The 20105-nt window shown below is 39.5% G+C and overlaps 1 protein-coding gene across 1 annotated transcript; it reads left to right on the top strand.

Annotated features, from left to right (window-relative positions):
* Positions 1 to 1807: 1807 nt before the first annotated feature.
* Positions 1808 to 12679, top strand: PGPEP1L (pyroglutamyl-peptidase I like; the record flags this gene model as incomplete). Its single annotated transcript, XM_079540758.1, has 5 exons — positions 1808 to 1847; positions 4247 to 4299; positions 10712 to 10828; positions 11342 to 11571; positions 12511 to 12679. The coding sequence occupies exons 1-5, from the start codon at positions 1814 to 1816 to the stop codon at positions 12677 to 12679; spliced, it is 603 nt and encodes a 200-aa protein (XP_079396884.1). The 5' UTR covers positions 1808 to 1813.
* Positions 12680 to 20105: the final 7426 nt, after the last annotated feature.

Genomic DNA, 20105 nt, shown 5'->3' with positions numbered 1-20105 from the left:
TCCATTGGTGCTAAGCACAAGGCATGCACCGATAGAACAAACTGCAGAAGAACTTCCATAAACAAGGCAACGCTGTTCAAAAAAAAAATGTGAGTGAAATTGCTATAACATTTTTCCATTTCCCATTTCTACTGAGTTTGTTTCTTCTTCATGGGCACTGACCCATAGAGAACAGCAAGCTTTACACCAAAATGTTCGTCTCCTCTGTTTTTGTGACACTGTATTCCATCTGAGAGTGATAACCAGCATTTTCATAGTTGAGTTGCTTCCATTTCTTCTTCACTTCAAGATGAACACCATGTCAATCATATCTGTATGCAGCTGGAAAAAAAAAAAACAGTATTGAGCTGAGTCAGCTGTGTCTGTGATCTGCTCTCAAATATCCAGGGCTTGTTTTCTTAATTGTGGATGAGGAAACAAACGGGCACACACCTCAAATACCCATATGCTGCAAACACATAAACTGCATGAACACATCTTGATTGACCTAGGAAAAAAAGAAAGACAGTGGAATTGTAAATGCAATTCACTGATGGGAGTGGTAAATTTTACCTTATTTAAAGCTGCAGTTTCCCATTTGGTTTACTGGCTGCTCCTTCAGCCTCAGTGGCTAGTAAAAGCCAGTTCTGCAAGCTCTATTAGCCAGGGAGAGACAGTGGTGATAGACTCAGTGTCATTTCATCAAAAAGAATCCACAAATTACTCTCAGTTTAGGAGGATTCAAAGGACAGAAGCAGCTTGTAACTCCAAACATTGCTCGGCCACCAGCCAATCCAGGAGAGTTGTTCAGGGATTTTCTCTCTTAGGATCTCATAATTACCATCTCTCTTGAGAATGCACAGCAACTTTCTATTCTTAGTTTATTTCTCTCCTCTCTCTCTCACACACATGCACATACTTCCTACTCAAAACAAGACTCAGCAAAACCCTCTGCCCACATAGTTCTAATTCCCAAGAGGACTTTCATATGCTTTTGTTTTGGGCAGTGACAATGTGCATATGTTTTGATTTCAGGCCCCCTATTGGTTTTTGCACTTCAGTTTAATGAAGACACACCAGCTATTAAATTCACTGCCTCAAGATTTCCTTTGACATTTTAATTTGGACTGAAGTTTTGCTATGTGTTGTCCATTCAATCGTACCAAGTAAATATTTTGCTTTAGAAAATACATATTTTCCTGTTAATGTTTATTTTTAAAGTGTAAGGAGCTTGGGGAGTTTAATAAATAATGTAAGATAAAGCTGAAGATGAGTGAATGAGGTAAGTGCTGTGAGGGAGAACAGGAAAGTTACCTCTATGTATTTATAGATAATAAGAAACTAACCCTAACACTGAATGGAGTGGAAATAGAGGTACGTGTTTTAGCTCAGTAGTTCTTCACGATTAAAGAGAATTACAGCAGTGATAAGAATACAATATCCACAGACATGCACTAAAAGTGACCCAATTAGTTTTGCTTACTTGTATATATACAGTTTTCTGATGCAAAGTATTGCTGGATATTTTATTGCTGGACATTTTGCAAAAAGTTTCTTGCAGCCTTTTCTGTTCTTGAGGTAACCTGCTGCCTTTAATATGCAGGTGTAACAATTTGTTTTGAAAGTTCCATGGGACAGAAATCATTCCTCTGGTGTGAATCCCAACCCATCTCAGCTTTATGAAAACACTTTCTTCATCCAATAGAAATCTGCATACTTCAGAACGGTTTGAATCAAAAAATAGATGCCCCAGATGAGGAAGTTTTCCACAGATGCATGAATGCTGATACTACTGTTTGGAACTGCAAGTCGATGAGATTTCACCTTTTGGAGCATGGATTCAAATTCCAACACTGTGGTTGTGACTGGTAAGATTTTTATTTTTATTTTCTTCTCCTTTTAGCTAAAGATGGTATGAATACATGCTTGATCTCTGTCATAAACAGTTCCCTGGAGGGAAAAACAGTAGCAAACGGTCATACTTACAATTCCAAATAGAAAATAACTTACTGCTGTGCCTTCTTAAGATACATGTCAGCGGAAACAAACTGCAGCATGCCCTCTTTACTGCCATCCAGTTTGGTTTGTTGCTCATTCTCTCCATGTTTTAATCTTTGTTGACATTCTCTCTGATCCAAACCACGTAGCTCAAGGCAGTGCAGGCTACTATTAGATAAAGCTTACCCAAAAGGAGCTCTGAAGCAGCAAAACCAGGTTGCATCACAATGTCACGTAGTCAGTGTCCAGAATTAGAACCACACATGGCAAGTTTCAGGCTCTCAGTGTCACGGCAAGGAAAGAGAAATTTGAACAGTAGATGCTGCCTCACCACTGCTGAACTAGACCATTAACTTTAAATATATCAAAAGAACATGTGTGAATGAGCAGCATAAGGGACAGAATTTGTTCTTTTTCTTGCTGGCTGATTTACAGTGGCAGAGCCACCAGCTAGAGACTACTAGCTTTAAAAGGTTAAAGCTCCTAAGGAACGCTGCGACTCGCTGTCCCTCTCATTGCCACTGGCTCATCTAAAGGCAGTCATTACACATATCTTGACATGTGAGTTGCAGGATAATTTTCCACTGTAGGTCAACTGAGGACACAGGAACGAGGTTGAAGCTACATCAAAGAGATTTGCATCTTGCTGTTTTCAATTAAACACTTTTTTTTTTTTTTTTTTTTTTAATAGCTCCAAGATGAGCAGAACTAGTTGGGCTTGCTCCAAAAACCTGCAGTTGAAATGAATGGGAGTGCAGGAGAGAGCAAGAGGTATTTGCTAACCTCTTAAAAGGCTGGCAACCTGGTTCTCCCTATGATATTTATAGCACGTACCCTTGATGGGCACACTTCTTAGCACCTTGTTAGGTTTTTTCTCCCCTTACATCGCCATTTAGGTACAGAAATATACTTGTTCAAATGCTTTTAGTCTAGTGTGTCCCATTAGAGACACAGGTGCATCTTCAAGCTATTACAGAGATTATCACAGCATGCCTCTGTCACATTCTCACCTGCTCATAATATGGCAGTGAGCCCAGTTTATTATATAGTGCCTAATAATATTCAACCTGTTAGCTCTTGAAGTTTTTGCAGGAATTTCAGTACCGTAAAACTCTCCTACATTTATTTTGTTACATAGAATAATTTATCCCAAGCAGTGGATTCTTACAGCCACAGCTGGGATGCATGAATTCAACTCCAAATTATTTAATAGCATTGTTACAACTCTGCACGCATGCAGGTACCCCAACATGCACACCAACTGCAGCTTCAAAATGGGGTGAGTGTCTCCCTAATTTCACTCTGTAAATCTAGCCAGAGAGATTTTTTTCTTCACTATCAATGTGAAATGAGTGCTGCTTCCCAATCCCAGGGAAATCATTGCAGCAATACAACTACCACCAGGCTTTGCATCATATTAAAGAGATATTAAAAGATCAAGCAGTTATTAAATAAGTATCAGCAAATTAAGAAATGCTTAAAATATACCATTAATTATTAAAGCTGTTGTAAAGTTTAATAATGTAAGTTCAACTATTCAAATATACAAGTACCTTTTAATGTGCAAAGGAGTAACCATACACTGTCAGTATTTATTTGTCCATTTGTGGATTTTTAAATATTTAAAGTGTAAAGCACTACAACCATTTCACAGACCAGTTTTCCTGCTGCCCAGTGTCTAAGACTTTCCAACACATTGGACTGAGAGCAGTAATTGAGATTAATAAAGGCGGTGGGAGCTTTCCATCAAACTTTTAGATGACAAAACGCCCATCCAAATCAAAACAATTTTTGTCTTTTTGTTAAATAAAAAAGTAACTCACAAAAGAAATCGTAAAACTAAATGAAATCAAGTTTTACTCTTTCAGACCTGTACTTTCATCTTCCTGAGCTCTCGACAGTAAGAAAGGTACAATGACAGCGACCTGGGATTGTTGACACCAGTCAATTTAATTTAATATTTCTGTGGCTAATGATATTCTCCCCAAATCATCACTTACATGAACAGGGCTCTTTTGGCTCCAAAACATTTAGCAGCTTCAGTTAAGTTTACCTCATAAGGCTTGTAGGATTAGCTACTATGTCAGCACATCTGAAAAAGTGCTGACCCTTCCCTTAAGAGTCATAGAGGCTAAATAATATATTAAATAAAAAAAATCAACCTCTGTAACAAAAAATATTAAAGTACAAACGTGATTACATACCTGTTGTCAGCTAATCTAACCTTGCAGAGCAAGGATAAGTTAAAAGCACATTCTTTCCTTTTCAGGTTTTGGTCCCTTTAGACAATACCTGGTTAATTCTAGCTGGGAAGCTGTGAAGGTAAGCAGGAAAAAAAAAGGGAGGGAGGTGTTTTATTTTGTGGAGATCCAAATACAATCTGTTTCTGGGCTTTCCATTCCTTCCAAGACAGTTATTTTTCTTACTAAACAGAATTGTAGCTTTTGGAACAGACACAGAGGGAAGAAAATAATGAAGAAGTGAACGTGATCGGCAAGGTTTTTTTCAGAACACTTTTAGAAGTCTAACGGACATTTGATCCTTGTCTGTAGTCAGTGCATGTGCCATAAGTTATCTCTGCCTTCTGTAAACACGCTGTGATTCATTTTATCGTGTCTATGCCAGGTGATTTCCTTCTTATCCACTATGAAGCTATTACTGCCTACTTCAGGAACACAGGATGTAAGCAGGTCTATTCTAAGTATGTTTTCACATCTTAGCTTTGCTTTCCACTTTCAAAAGACAGCAAAGTCTGCAGTTAACACTGAAAGCAAGATCATTCAGATTTCTCCCCAATCCAGACACCTTGATTCTATCAGTAGCTGCAACATGTCTAAGATGGAGTCTTGAGTATTCCTGATTATTTCCTAAATATGTGCATTAGAACAAATTTAGGGTGGTGGTTATATAAAAACATTGTTTGCATACCTGGCTTTCAGCATAAACTTTTCAGTTACAGTTATTTTCAAATAAGAATGTGTGACTTTACATTGAGTAGCCAATATCAAAAATTTCCACAAATAAATTATTTCCCAGAACACAATTATTCTTTTTTTAAAATTGTGTGTATCTTAAGAGCTGTGCATAACTTCTATATTTAAATATGCCTTACAAAACAAATACCCGCCCCTAGTAGATAAGACATTGTATGCTACAAGGTGATAATTTACTAGTTTGATACTTCAATACTGTAGCTCAATCTAAAGTGTGAAAGGTCATAATATACATACTTAATCATTAGGAACAACTACAGAGATTTGCTGAGTCTATGTACAAATTACACCTAAGGTCTAAGCTTTGACCCTAGATCTCCTGGCACAGACAATGGCCATTCCTTGGCTTCCATTACTTTCTTCAAGTGTTTATGAGCAGAGTTATTGTGAAAGGGTCTTTCACACAAGTTTTTATCAATCTTAAGTAGAAAGAAGGTTAGCAATGAAATCTGAAACTAGCTGGAGAACAACCAAGGTAGTAAAAACTAATTGGAATGTTGGTGAAGCATATGCAACACAACAGATAATATTGGTAAAATGGAAAGTTAGACATACAAAACAAACTGAGGAGATTATGCTCTACCAGAGGAAATGAAATAAGCCCATAATAATTAACTTTAATTGATCTGGACATTGGAATCAAAAAAACAGCTGTAAGATAATGCTAGTAGTGATAGAAAGACTGTGACCCTGCAGGACTGTAACTGTATTACAATTTCAGGTGACAGCTTCTGAGGATGTCTTGAAAATGAAGTGCAGACAAGTCAAGAGATGATGAGTAAATAAACAAGGAACTAGTAAATATTTCCAAAGACCAAAGGCTTCTAGCTTTGCTGGACGGGGAGTGCCAAGTGCAAGCTGCTGTTTGGAAAAATGTATCTATTATCTACCCTAAGTCATGAGGGATGTCATCCCTGTGGGCTAATAAGAAAGAAAAAAAAAAACAAAGCACTTGTGTTCTACCTTTCCACTTTCCAGTCATCACAGAATACCTATAAATTATCTCAGCTCCAACTTGAGGTGATTTAAACCACAAATATTTGTCAGTTGACAATATTCTTGCTCATTATTTCCTGGGTCCCGTTGGCTCTAATTTTGGATGCAATATCACCCACCTCCCAGTGAAACCATGTTATTTATCTGCAAGCAAAACAGCCCAGCACCAAAATACACTGATGAGTCTTCTGTAACAATGGCATGCACTTGCTATGCCAGGAAGTTATATAACATGGACTGCAGCAGTCCATAATGAAACAGATGTCAGTTCTTGTGTATAGAGTACAAACCCATTTCTCTCTGATGTGACACCCTCTGTGAGGAATTAATTTGTATTCGTACTGGCCATGCTGCTTTGGTTTCCGATTCCCTGGCAAAGGTGGGTAATCCAGACAACTCAGGGAAATCTGTTACAAATCTGGAAGTACTTGGAATTTCGATAGGCTTTTTGATACTAAATAGCAATCTCATGGTATTGTTCCATTAGCCTTGTTCATATGAGCCCAATGGTCTTGAGGAAGCTTATGCACATATATTAAAGACAGCAAAATGTAGAATTTACATCTGAAAGTAATCCTAACTTGGCTTGGAGTTACTGCATGGATCACTAAAGTGACATAAAGCCCTCCTGCGGAGTCTCTTTCCTGAGAATCATGCAAGAGTGCACTCGAAGTACTGAGCAGCCACACCAGAGCTACATACTAAACATGATTACTAAGGCTTAATTGTTGCATAGTATTACCCAGAGCTATCCTAATTACTACCTCAGACTGAGCTGCACTCTTATCAAAAGTCACGGCAGTCTCAGAGATGCTGCAGAGCTGCAGCACTGACATTTATCATCTCAAGTAAGAGCACATCCTAGGAGAGTCCTCACATGCAAAACATATCAATTCCTGTAGAAGTGCATGTATTGGGAGTCTCAGGTTATAATTCTCAAAGCATAGCCTTCCCTCTATGCTTCTTGGAATGAGGCCTTGCCAAAGAGCAACGCCTTCACTTCTGTGTGCAGCACTCACTCTTATGTGCATTTGCTTCCTTCAGATCTCTGTTGCCACCTTCACTGTAAGATGCTCTTTCACTCTTGGGCTTGCTGATAGGATCAGCAATTTTCCTAAAGCTTATTTCTTGCTGGAAGAAGGATCAAAGATCAATCCAGTGCGCACACATCTCGTTCCAAGAGTAATATCCCTTTTATACCCTTACTGGTCACTCCAAAAATTAGCATATGTTGTTTCTCTTACAAACTATGTAGTCCCTCATAGTCAGCAGAAAAGCTGATTTCTCTGACATCCTCAGGAACCAGATGATAAATATTAAGACTTTACAGATCACTGTTAGTTTAGGAAGAGCATTTGTTCTGAGTTCTTAGATTTCTTATTGATACTATGCAGCAGTGCACTGTTTTGCATTTCCTCTTTTAGCACCCATCAGCATCACTATGGATCCGTCATTCCTCAGCAAGCGCTCCTTGAGTGTTTAGGAAAAGGGATAATCAGAAGAGTCAGAAAGTACCAGCAAACCTGTCAATTCAGAGTTATTGAGGAAAACTTCAGGGCCTTTACAGACATTGTCACATGGCCCAACATAGTTGCCTAGCACTAGAAAGACAGATTCTCTTTTGGAAACCTGCCTCACTAAGTTTTTCATGGTTCTCATAACTGCACTCACCTGAAATACCCTCCTGATATATGCATGAAAGCTCCACCAGCACCTCTTAACTCTTGAAATGCAGATCATTCTCTCTGGAGAAAAACAATACTAAGAGTTAACACCACATTTGCAGACAGATCACACAGAGTTATTATGATGTGCTCTTCAGAACCACGTGGGACCCTCAGAATCTCAGATCTGAATCATTTATTCCATCTTACAGACCAATGGTCCCACCTAGCACCCCTTGATCCCAACTCCATTGCTATATATTTCCTCCAGAAGCCTACGTCTGGCACTTGGCAGCTAAATATCCTATCAGAGCAACCTACCATCAAGGTCGAATTCCCCAGTTAGTAGGGCACAAGTGTAAGTTGAGTGACAGCATTCATAGCAATTAAACTGTTAGTGCAAACAACAGGTCACATTTCCAACTGCTTCTGGGAACTACGTCTGATATCAGGAGACAAGGATCAGACCTCTGCTCGCAGTTTTTCATTCTGCTGATGACCATGTGGTCTTTGGAAATGTGTCATTTAATCTCTCTCCCTCTCTGCTTTGGTTTCATCATCTGTGAAAATAAGACGTTGCTATTTAGTTCTTTCATTTGTGTTCTGGAACTTTCTTATATCTCTAACACTTTAAAGAGCTATCTGCAGGATTAGAAGGAAAAAATGACTTTTTTTTACTGCATCAACCACTTTCTGAATGAGGTTCACAAAATTAACACATGCAACCGACTTCCCCACTCCCTAACGTCCTGGCAACCCAAAACTGTGAAAACTCAAAGAAGATCTGTGAAATATTCTGGAGTTTTCTAAAAGTTTAGGTTGTTTGTCACACTCAGTGTAACACACAACCACTGCTTCTGACCTCAACTGCTCTGTGCAGATCGTTTCTCTTTGGAGAGGGCTATGCATGGGCATGAGCCAGAACTCCAATGAGCTGTGGTTGTGATCACAACTCACCAACAACTCCAGGTTGTCAACTGATAATACTGGATTCTGTTTTCCTTTTAGGAAGACTTTCCAACAGCAACAACTTTGTTTTCTTTTGAACCACTTTTCCCACAAAAAAGTAATAGTAATAATAATAATAATAACAATTTAAAAAAAAAAAAAAAAGCAGAAAAAGCAGTTCTCCATAGGTTCTATAGTCTTTCAGTGTTTCCTTTGCTGTTTCAACTACGGCAGACAGGCTGTTTACTGAATTGATTCACCAGTGTGGGATTCAGCGTTCCTTCTCATCTTCAGAGAATTAAATGTAAAAATCGTTCTGATTATGGCTGAGACAAGGAACAACCTTTTTTTTTGTTCTGTTTGCTCAACATGTGGTGTAATGGAGTGTAAGTCCATGCTTAGGATTCCTGAATAACAAAATAATCATATTATGGACAACGTGCTATAATTCCTTAGGACAGAACCAACCATCATCCTTTGACACAAATTCCCAACCCTGGGCTACTGGCCAGCTTCTGATTTTGTCCTGCACAAAAGGAATTTCTGCATTTCTCTACGACACAGAGCGACAAGAACCTCAATCCAGACAGCACAAGGAAAGAATAGCTTACAATAGCTTATACAACTTTGGGTCTTCTGATCCTAAACTAAACTTGTGGATAGCCAAGTGCTATAGTTAAAAAGGAAGAATCTCATTAAATGTTAAAATTAAAAATGTTTGAGAAAATAAAATGCTAATTGTGAACCAGCTGGGGTTTTCTTTTTTGGACGCTAAGACACAGTACAGCATTCTTAAGCAAGATGATGCAATGGCCTCTCAAAGACTGTCAGCGCCCAGAGGAAAAAAAGGCTGGCAGTGTTCTCTAAATGTGTTTACTTCCCTGCAGGCATTGTTTCCTTGCTTGTGTCAAATAGTTTATTGAGCACAGCTAATCAATGTTTCCGCTGACAAGAAAATTGGAACAGTTTATATAGGAAGCCAGTGTTGAAGGGCAAATTTCCCAATAAACTCAGCCCCATGCACGCAAATATCCTTAGTAAGAAAGGAAAGCTTAAGGAAACAATGACATTGAAAAAGTTACAAGTTCCTCGGACTATCAAATACTGTTGCTGGTGACTTCTTGCCCATGGCCTCCATAGAAACTCAGAAAATTTGTACACTTTTTTGTAGTGGTCTACTAAGATGTAACAGGGATTTTCAACCACCATTTTGATTCACTAGGACAAAGCTTTCTGTCTCAGTTGTATTCTTTCTGCATCCTGCCACTGCAGTATTTACGTTCTTCATAAAGGCTTATGGCTTCTTCATTAGCCCTGTTCCACTGACAAAATAATTTAAGGCATCACCACAAGATGCTCATCCTTGACTCCTACAAGACCATCTTGCACACATCTAGCCAACCTGCTGTTTTAAAGGATGCCTTTTTTTTTTTTTTCTTTTATCTCAGTCCTGGGCATAATTTTGGTTCCTTTGGGAAAAGGCCCCATGCAGAACTTCAACTCAATAACAAAGAAGTAACATCCCAACAAATAACATTTCCTTCTTTCATCGGGGAAACACATTCTAGATCAAAAAGAGATTGAATTCCTATCTCAACATGCTACTGTGCTGACACTCACTTTGAGCAAAGGTTTTCAGAAGCGAGTTCAAGACAGCAGGTGGAATGTTATCCAAGTGACATCTAATGAGAATTCTCTCTCATTTGTGTCTCTCCAGAAGCTCAGGTTTATCTACTTTGTCTTTCAGAGGAACAGCTTACCTATATCAAAGCCTACCAGATGTGGATCTTTTCTGAGAAATTCTGTATTTCATGGTTCCCCATGGGCCAGTTCATATCAGGATTGCACAAACCACACACTGGAGGCTGAGCACCCTTTTGGAAAATATAACCATGGCTCAAACCGGATGTGACATTAAGAAATTCTTTTGTACAGCTGACTTTCCTTTAATAAAAACAGAGAGCTGCCATGAGAACTGGGTCTTGCTGTAGAGCAAGGAACAATAGGGCTACGCAGTGATGCATTGCTTTCCCTATCTGCTCAGTTGAATCAGCCTGATTTCTACGTCACACTGAAAAACCCACTGCTCTTACAAATCCATCGTAGTTGTTGGCTTGTTTTTTGTATCTATAGGAGCTGTCCAAGAGAGGCCTTGGAAAAAACATCGATCTTCGTATCATGCAGCTACCAGTGGTTTACCAAAAAGCAAAGGAACAAATCTTCAGGATATGGGCAACTCTTCATCCAATAGTGAGTAGTCACAACATTGGGCAATTTTCCCCTTCATTTCTAAATAATATTTTCGGTAAATCTTTAGAAAGATCTCCAAAAGATTATTGCACAATGTGTATCAGGCAGCTCTGGATAGTGACTGTACAAACGGTGATGAAGGCTCCAAACAACTTTGGAGCACAAATTAATTAGCATGCCACTTTAATCCTGTGCCATGTAAACAGTATAACTGCATGCAGAACAAAGAAAAATACATCTACCTACATAAATTGTAGGGAAAAAAACGAGAAAAAAATTTCAGCTTTGAAGTGTGGAGTTGAGTAGACACAACAACAACGAAAAACAAAAAAACCACAATTTGGTTCTCATTTATAATCTCTTATCAAAGTTATCTTGAAGCATGAGCTACAGCAAGACTTCCCACCTTGAAGACAGTATTTCACATAATGCTTGGCACTCCTGCATTACATGTTTTCAAAAAACAAGTCTCATTTTTAATTTCCTGTTATTCACCCTGGTGGGAAAAAACAGCTTGCTGTTCACGTTGGGCTGGCTTCATCCACCAAAGCAATCATCATCCTTGAGCAGTGTGGGAAGAACAAAGGCTATGAAGAGATGGATGCTTGTGGTTTTCACCCAGAAGGTGGCTGTTGCATGCTAGATGGTCCGGAAAAGATTGAATCTACAATTAACCTGAAGACTATCTGGAAAAATATTTCAGTGGAAGGAATTGATATCATCTTTTCCAGAGATGCGGGAAGGTAAATATTGTGTATCAAGGCCTCAAAGTAAAAGCAGAAGTAATTCAATCAGCTCACTTAACCTTGAAGAGTCTCTGCCATGAATTCTCCTCTCACAAAAATCACTTTGAAGTAAAGACTTGCAAGTGTCACAAGTATAAAAAGAGGACAAATTTAAATTTTATGTAGAGAAGCCTTCATGGAAAACAACAGTCAGTAGATAGTTTTCCATGGACTGCAAAAGAAACAAGTTTCAACATAGCACACTGCGATGAGCAACGCCAGTAAACCTGTGCTTTCTGAGTCTAAAAGCAAAACTGACTAGTGGGAGATTTTAATCTGTTTTTCCCAACTGGGAGAGATATAAAATGTAAATACACACACTGAGGAACAGAGCAATTATAGGTACCTTTAGAACAGTATCTGTGATCTCACTGTAGGATTCAAATTTTCTTCAGTTAAAAGGAAAACAAAACAAAGTGTAAGTTGTTTTTTTTATATATAGCTGATCTCGTCCTGTGCTTTTAGGATATGGATCTGCAAGCTAAAAGGTTAAGGTGATAAACAACAACAAAAAAGGTTAGCGGTGAGCCTGTACGACCTCCACAAAGAAATTTACTGATGTGCTGTAATGGTACGGCTGCAGTGCTGGGGGGCTGCATTAGCTTTCTGACTTAGCTTACAGAAACCTAGAAGAGAATGCATGTCTTATGATTTATTTATTTCTATTATTATTTCTTAAGTTGCTTCTGAGTGTCTGAGAAAGTAACAATCAGATATGGAATATCTGTTTCTCAGACCAGTTTTATTTCAGCATTCCCTTTACTCAGCAAGCAAATACATTTTTAATATTTTTGTGAACCAGATCTGGTTTGGCTACCTAATGAATATTTAAATTTAATCAAAGTTTACTGTTCCTTAATTCGGGTTTCTGTTTCTGTTTTGTTCGTTGCATTTCAGGTACATCTGTGATTACACCTATTACACTTCCCTGTATTACGGCGCTGGAAGAGCAGCTTTCATCCATGTGCCTCCATTATCAAAGTCGGTAACAGCAGAGTCTCTAGGAAAAGCATTACAGACAATTATCTTAGAAATGTTAAAACAGTGTGGGGAACAGAGAGAGTAAGATGGAACAGAAGAAAAAAGGAGGTTTCTTAAAATGGAATTTCTTATCTCTTAGAAGTAGCAAATCTAATGATTATTTAAAGCCCTTAAAGATTTTATTCCAAGTTATTTTCAGGGAAATCTCCTTACAAAAGCCAAACAACTGTTTCCATCTCTGCTATAAAAATCTTGAGGGGAAGAAAAAAAAAACCCACAAAAAGTGACGGTTTGTAACACCAAGATTGCTTCAGATTTACGAAAGTGCAAAAAACAGGACTTAAAAATGGTTACGTATTTCCTAAAATCTTTTAAAAGCATGTTTTTAAAAAATCTAATTAAAACAAAACAAAGCAGAGCGAATGTCAAAAGATGTTACTACAGATTTGTTGAATCAAGATCCATTCTTACATCCATAAGTTCCCCAAGTCCCTGTTCAAGTGCAGTGACACGGGTTCATCTAACACAAGCTGCCCATATATAAACTTCAAATATGAGGGAAAAATAAAACACAGGTAGAGATCCTGTTGTTTTGAAGATTTTTTTCAGTTTCTGTATCTCTTTGAGACCTGCTGTACGTGCCGGCTTTCACAGACAAAACAGCCTACAGATCTGGGGTGATTAATACAAAAAAAGCTGGAACCTGGCAGACACTGTAAAGCTGTTTGAGTTTCAACTGCCTGAAAACACCCTTTCCCCAAATTCTCAGCATATGTCCCAGAGGAAAACACTGCTGTCCTTCCACAAAGCACAGCACAAAGACAACAGCCTTTCAGTACAATGGGTCATGCTATGCAGGGATTTATACATCAAAATCAACAAGCCAACTTGTCCCAAGAAAGGCGAGCAGTGAAGCACTGCGCAGTGGAATGTCGTGGCACATTATCTTTCTTACAAAACAGGAACCAAATGAGATCCAACTCATAAAGCTTGGGATCAGACACTGACAGATCACTTCTGAGCTTCTCCCCTGCCAAGCCAGGCTCCTCGGTGTCTCAGACACGGCTATATACAGAAGCACTGCTCTATTAAGGCTGGGCAAGACAGAGGTTTACAGTGTGTCCTCTTTAGCTCACAGGGAATGTCAATGCACACAGTTTTGCTTGTACCATGACAGACAATTATGACATAAAACCAGCAAGCATTTTTCAAAAACAATCACCGGAACAGAAGAGCAGCATCTTCATGTGGACACCTGGGATTTTTCTAAGGGAAAAGAAAGCTCATTGCTCTAGTGTTGTGTCAGTAAAAAGGACAAGAGACAAGGATAAACTAATGGCACGGACACCTGAACAAGCTCTGGGCCACCACTGTACCTCAGTCAAGACTTTTATGACAAGACTCAGAGAAATTGTAAATGCCAAGATAATGCTAGCTTTCTTGTCGCTATTTTTCTAACAACATCTGCAGAAAACTGATAACTTTGTACTGGATGGCTGAATGCCTCATGTATGCATTGCCGTAACAGCAAACGAAAGGATTTCCTTCAAATAAATAAAGAAAAAGGCTTTCCTTATTCAAATGAATCAAGTCCCGCTGACAACTGGTCCAAAGGTTAGTGTCACTGGATTACAATACTTCTGACTTCAACACGGCATAATGGCAGCACTGACCTCTACGAAGATCGTTTTCAGAGTTGCTCAACTAAATGCAGCCAGAAGTGCAGAAGAAAAAGTCTTGAGTCTTCTGAGCTGCACTTGCTTTGCAATGAAGAACAACAAATTCAAAAGCAGACAAATGCATACAGAATTCTTTTATTTAACTTAAATCAGGTAGTACTGAAACTACTAGAAAAAAGCAGAGTAAGAGAAACTAATGGAGCCTTAGCTTCAGCCATTCAAAATAGACAAAGTTTCTTCTTTTCATAATGTAAAGAATCCCGAGTATATCGCAATAACAGGAATAAATTCTTACAACAGAATATACAAAAACATTTTGAATTTTTTTTTTATCTACTGATTCATTTTAATATAAACACAGGAATTTCTTTAGGAATAATTTATACACAGCAAGTCTTTTTTATGTAATAAATTGGCCATGTTATTGTTGAATTTTCTCTTAAAAAAATCTAAACAAGAAAACTCAGAAAATGTCGTATTTGCAACTGCATCCATTCCTTAGCACTTTCTAGTTTTGTTTTTGTCCCAGAGGTAGACAAACTCTGGCCAATCCTTTCATCTCAAACCTCACTGGTTTAGAAAACAGAAGAGCTGATCGTTAAATAGCATCTAAATCATCGTAACGCTTCAGAAATGCAGTTAGTCAGACTTCAGGGGGAAACAGGGATCTTCAGTATTCTTAAATAAAAATAAATAGGGACCCTGCTTTGCTTATTTCAACAAAGCTTCAAATGGTAATGCTTCAGCATCTTTAGAGGCTGCATACAAACTTTTAAAGTGATAAGAAATATGCAAATAGTTCTTCAATTGTAATTACAAAAACTGCCTTCCCGCTTTGTCTTATGCAGTCATTTCCTTCAAACCACCTGGCACCCATAAAACAGGTACTGAACAGCACAAGTGAGACTGTGTAGCAGCAAAACCCATTCTGTTTTCCCAACCAGTGAGGTTCTTGCAATCCGTTAAGTTCACTGCACTAGACAGCAAAGTGAAATGACCAGTTAAGATGATCCCACCCCAACTAGAGGGCTCTGGAAGACCAGGATACTGAAGATACAGAACATTTCCTCGACTTCTTTACTCGTTCTCTATGTACTGAGACACAAAGCTTGGGCAGGTAGTGGGAGAGGGATGAGCCTTGAATTGGACGAGTCAGCGATCCTTTTTGGCATATTGTAAAGCTAGCTAGTAAACTGGTACCATCAAAGAAAACTGATCTCATACAGACACACGCACACACAGACAGAAAAAGTGCCCTTAAATTATATTTTAGGCATTAATAAACTACAAACATTTTATAAAATTATTCTATGTACTTACAAAATGCAATGAAACATTTAATTAGTTCTTGTAAACCAGATCTTCGTCAACTGACTACCCGTAATCTACTGGACTTAAAGCCCTATTGAAAATGCTAATGGATTACTAATCAACAGAACGCGCACAAAAAAGGTGGACACGCACGCATACGCACGCACACAACTGGTGATAATCTGGTACTTGCAAAACAGACCAACAGAAGGTTGAGGCTGACTCATACAGACCAATGCCACAACCACTGAACTCCTGTTACGAGTTTACCGCTTCAGCTGGAAAGTCCGGTTTATTTACAAGTACCAATGATCAGAACGGTGACACCTGAGCTCTGCTGCTGCCCCACGCACACCAAGCTCAGGAAACAACTACAAGCTTCTGCCAAGCCCTGTGTCTTCGTAAACATCCTTTTCCATATCTTTTGTTTTCAGATGTCTCCATATAAGCACTTCTCGGTTCTGATTTACCTGGCTGCACTCCGTAACAGAGACTGCTTACTGCCTCTGAGCAGCCAGTTTCCTGAACTGAGGCAACCTTTATGCCCTCCTGCCTATTTACAGTTCTGTATCTTCAGCACCTCTGGCCACTACTGTTATTTTCTACACACCATTCTTAAATTCTTGTCTGCACAACTACTCATGGGTTAAGTTGCAATATCTGGCTTTTATCACTGGTTAGTAAGGAGTGGACCCCTTGCACCTTCCTCCGCTGTTGTTTAGCCCAGTGATTAAATACACCGTTGACAAACAAAATAAGAACAACAGGAAACAAGTGTTACTTGCACTAGTGGAATGAATAGGATTTAAATACATATATATCTATATTACAGACATACACACGCGGATATCTATGTCCATATAGATATATACTTATGGAGTTACATCAACAACAGGAGTGTTGTTCGCTTAGACTCAGATTGTATGGAACAACCCTCGGCAGTTCCCAGAGGACCTGACAGCGGTTCCGCCAGTCGGTCCTGGGCAAACTGGGCTTCACTTGTTTTTAAAGACCAACAGGAGCATCAGTGCGAACATCTCTAGAATCATACATCACTTAGAACCAGCTTTAAAGAACAGAGGCGTCACGCTGAGAAAGACCTGGTGAACACAGGCTGGCCTCGAACTTCCAATCACGCTTGGCTTCTGTGTCCAACTCATCTCTCGCTCAAAAGCGCTTCTTAGTACCAAGCAGCTGACACTTCTGTGCTTACACAGGAGCCACCTTCCTTTGCAACCAAACCACCTTCCGTGCCACTGAGAAGCTTTTAAATGTGAGGCAGGTGAGAACAATGGCCCGAGTGCTGAAATCAAAGCCTGCCCTGCCGTGATGCCAGTTTGTTATTCTACTGCATCAAAACAGCTTGGTAATGTTTGTCAAAACGCTGGGTTTTGGGGCTGGGTGGGCTTTTGTTTTTAATTTGTAAGGAAATTGGATTACTTGAACTTTATTCAAACACAGTCGAAGTTCTGAATAAATTTACCATACCAGACAAGCCAGTGGTCTCAGGAAAGAACAACATTACAAACCATATTATGACTCTATCAAGCCAACATTAATTCTCAGTTGTTCACATGCATAAACAACTTGATTTACTGTCCAAGGGAAGTCTGCATGAAAAGCCCATGTGAATAAAGCTATTCAAAATGCACAAAACACAACAAAAAACGCTATGGAAACAAACAGAACAAAAAAGTAATTAAGCCTGAATTGCAAACACAGAACACAATGGTATCATGAAGGTGGTTTGGTCCAGGAGAGCTGACTGTCATCACACGTGCGTACTTTTAGTCCCGTGACTGTTTTCTATTGAAGTGCTTTTTGAAATGTCTATCACAATGGGTGCTACGTCATTAGTGTTTCTTCCTAACACATTTTTAAACCACCTACATCAAATTATAAAAACCAATAACTTGGACAGTTTTAACAAAACCCTCCTAGCCAGCTGAAAGATCTGAGGATCTCCAGTTGTGGTAATCAATATGTGCAAGTGAGGGGAACAGTCACTGCACCAAAAGGTCACTGGAAGCTTCAAAGAAATGGAAAACAAAAAGGACGCAGTAACAACTTTAAATTTGCTGCTTTTTCAGGGTCTGAGAGAAACGATCCCTCCAAAGACAAGCCCTGCAGTACTCAACCACAGCACTGTATATTCAAGAGGCCGCATGCAATTCGAAGTAGCCAAGCATCGCATTATTCAGATACCACAACCAACACCTGCACGAACAGCTGCCTGAGCTGGAAAAAGAGAAACATTATACATCATGTTGATGGCAAGCCTGTGTTAGTCCTGTATGCTTGTAAACCAGTTACACGCTGTCAGAGGGCAGTTAAAATTTGATGGCTGGTCCATCAGAATCCACAGTTATGAAGCATATAAACGGGGGATGAAAGGGAAACTGACTTTACTGGCACATCAAAAAATTCAATTCTATGTTAGTTTTGAAAACAAAAACAAAACAATAAGATAAAATAAAATAAAATAAAAAAATCAGTGCTCTCATTGAACAGAAGCAGCAAAGATCCAAAGCTGTAAACTCGACGTGGTATTATCATCAGGCAGCGCGCAGCAGGTTTGTCATTGTGTTGGTCAAAAACAAAAAAAAGCAACACTGTGCTACGTGAGCCAAATGGGTGCTGGTTCAGCCAAATGTCTTTTCGGTGCTTGCGGCATCTGAGGAAAATTTGCCAGGAATGACTGAGGCCGAACAGACCACTCTCCTTATTCTAGCAATTCTTCTGGACCTTCAAACACTGTAAACAACTCATTTCTGTAGCAAATTTGATCGAAACTCATCAGACTGAAAAGTTCTCATATCAGGTCAGATCTCCAGCCCTCTGAACACGCAGCAGCCCTGCTGCTGACCTGAGCACTGCCACGACGGCCCGTTAAAAAGCCTTCGTGTTTCCTTAATGAACGACCACCTCCTGTCAGGCAACTCTCGGATTTTCCTCACAATACCAGATTGGAACTGAAAAGGCAAAACTCCTTGGAATTGAGGCAAAGATTCTGAAGTGACCCTTTGTGATGAGCGGTGACTGTTCCCCTCCGGAACCTAGAGCATGTGGTTTATGGAGTGAGAGGTTACCAGTATCGACGGCATTTATTGGCTGCTGAGAAATGTGAGATGTATTTTTTTTATATACACACATATAAAAAAATAAGAGTGAGGTAGATAAATGTTTGAAAAAAATCAAAAACTGTCCCCCTGTCATACTCAAAAACCCTTATCTCAGTATTTAAATTTATTATGGGGCATCTCTACAGTGATTTAAACTGATATCACAAAAATAAATAAAAAATCCTACATAGAATACCTTCTTAATTAACTTTTTTGTCTTTTTCATTTTTAAAAGGGAAAAATAACTATGGGACAGAGGCAAGAGAAGATAATGGGACCTAAACTACACAAGCAAAAAGCACTACAAACTTTTAAAAATCTCCAGTCAAAACTAGCAATCAGTATATTTTAAGTCTTTGTTCTTACTCAAAGGTTTTAAACATTTCCATCCCAGAACCACCTCTTCACTGCCATCAGTTGGCTGGATCAGTGCTAAACAAAGGCTAAGATGCTGTAACTAAGATGAGCAACTGCTACGACTCCTTGGTTGTAGGCTTTATGATGGCCCCCTCCTTCCCTTTTCACCAAGGCTTCTGCAACTGAACAAACAAGCTCACTCATTTTCTTTTGTTCTGAGGTTTGGTCTATGACTTAAGCAACAGGCTTGGACTTGAACAGGTTTCCATAGCTGCCAACACTTAACTGTTTGCTAGCCGAGCCGCTGGCTCCAGCTACATGCTTTCCACCCTACCCCACGGAAATGGCGTGCTGTTGATTTGGGTGTTTTTAGTTCTGTTGACCTTGGGGTGCAAAATGCAGCCCACTGCGTCCTCCAGGAGGACTTCCTCATTGGGAAGGCAAAGAGCTGGGGCTGGAGCCAGGTGTTCAACGGCCACCCAAAAAGTGCCCTGTGCCGCCAGCCACGATCCATACGGCTCTTCTTCAAGGGGTGGCAGAGTTCAAATAGTCGCTTTCAAAATCAGTGACCCAAAAGCCTGGCGTCTGCTGTTGTACCCAACAAACAAAAAGAGTGTGTGTGTGCACGTGTGTGTCTGTGTGGGAGTGTTGTGGGGATGGGTGGGGGGTGTGTGCCACAGTCTAAACAAGCAGGGAGGGAAGGAGGAGCAGGACCCTTGTACAACAATGAATATAAACACTGAACAAGAATGTACTAAATATTTAACCTTTTTTTCTGACCTGAGTTTGTATCATGCCTTGCACTGTAACAGACTCGCATGCTGTCTGGGCAGAGGTTCGTGGGAAGGAAGGAAAACTGGGTCTGAAAAACACCACACCGCTGCTGGAGCGCTCGGTGTGGGGCGTCCCTTCTTTCTCCATGTCCTCCTCAAAAGCCCTGTGACCCACACAGCCAAGATGTTGTAAAACAACTAATGGGAAAAAAAAAAAAAAAAAAAAAGAAAAGAGGAGGAAATGCATTTATAAAAAGGCATTAAACAGT

Source organism: Tetrao urogallus, assembly GCF_951394365.1.
Source record: "Tetrao urogallus genome assembly, chromosome: 11".
Taxonomy (NCBI): Eukaryota; Metazoa; Chordata; class Aves; order Galliformes; family Phasianidae; genus Tetrao; species Tetrao urogallus.
Note: the sequence above shows the minus strand (reverse complement) of the source record. Positions and strands in the feature narration are given on the sequence as shown.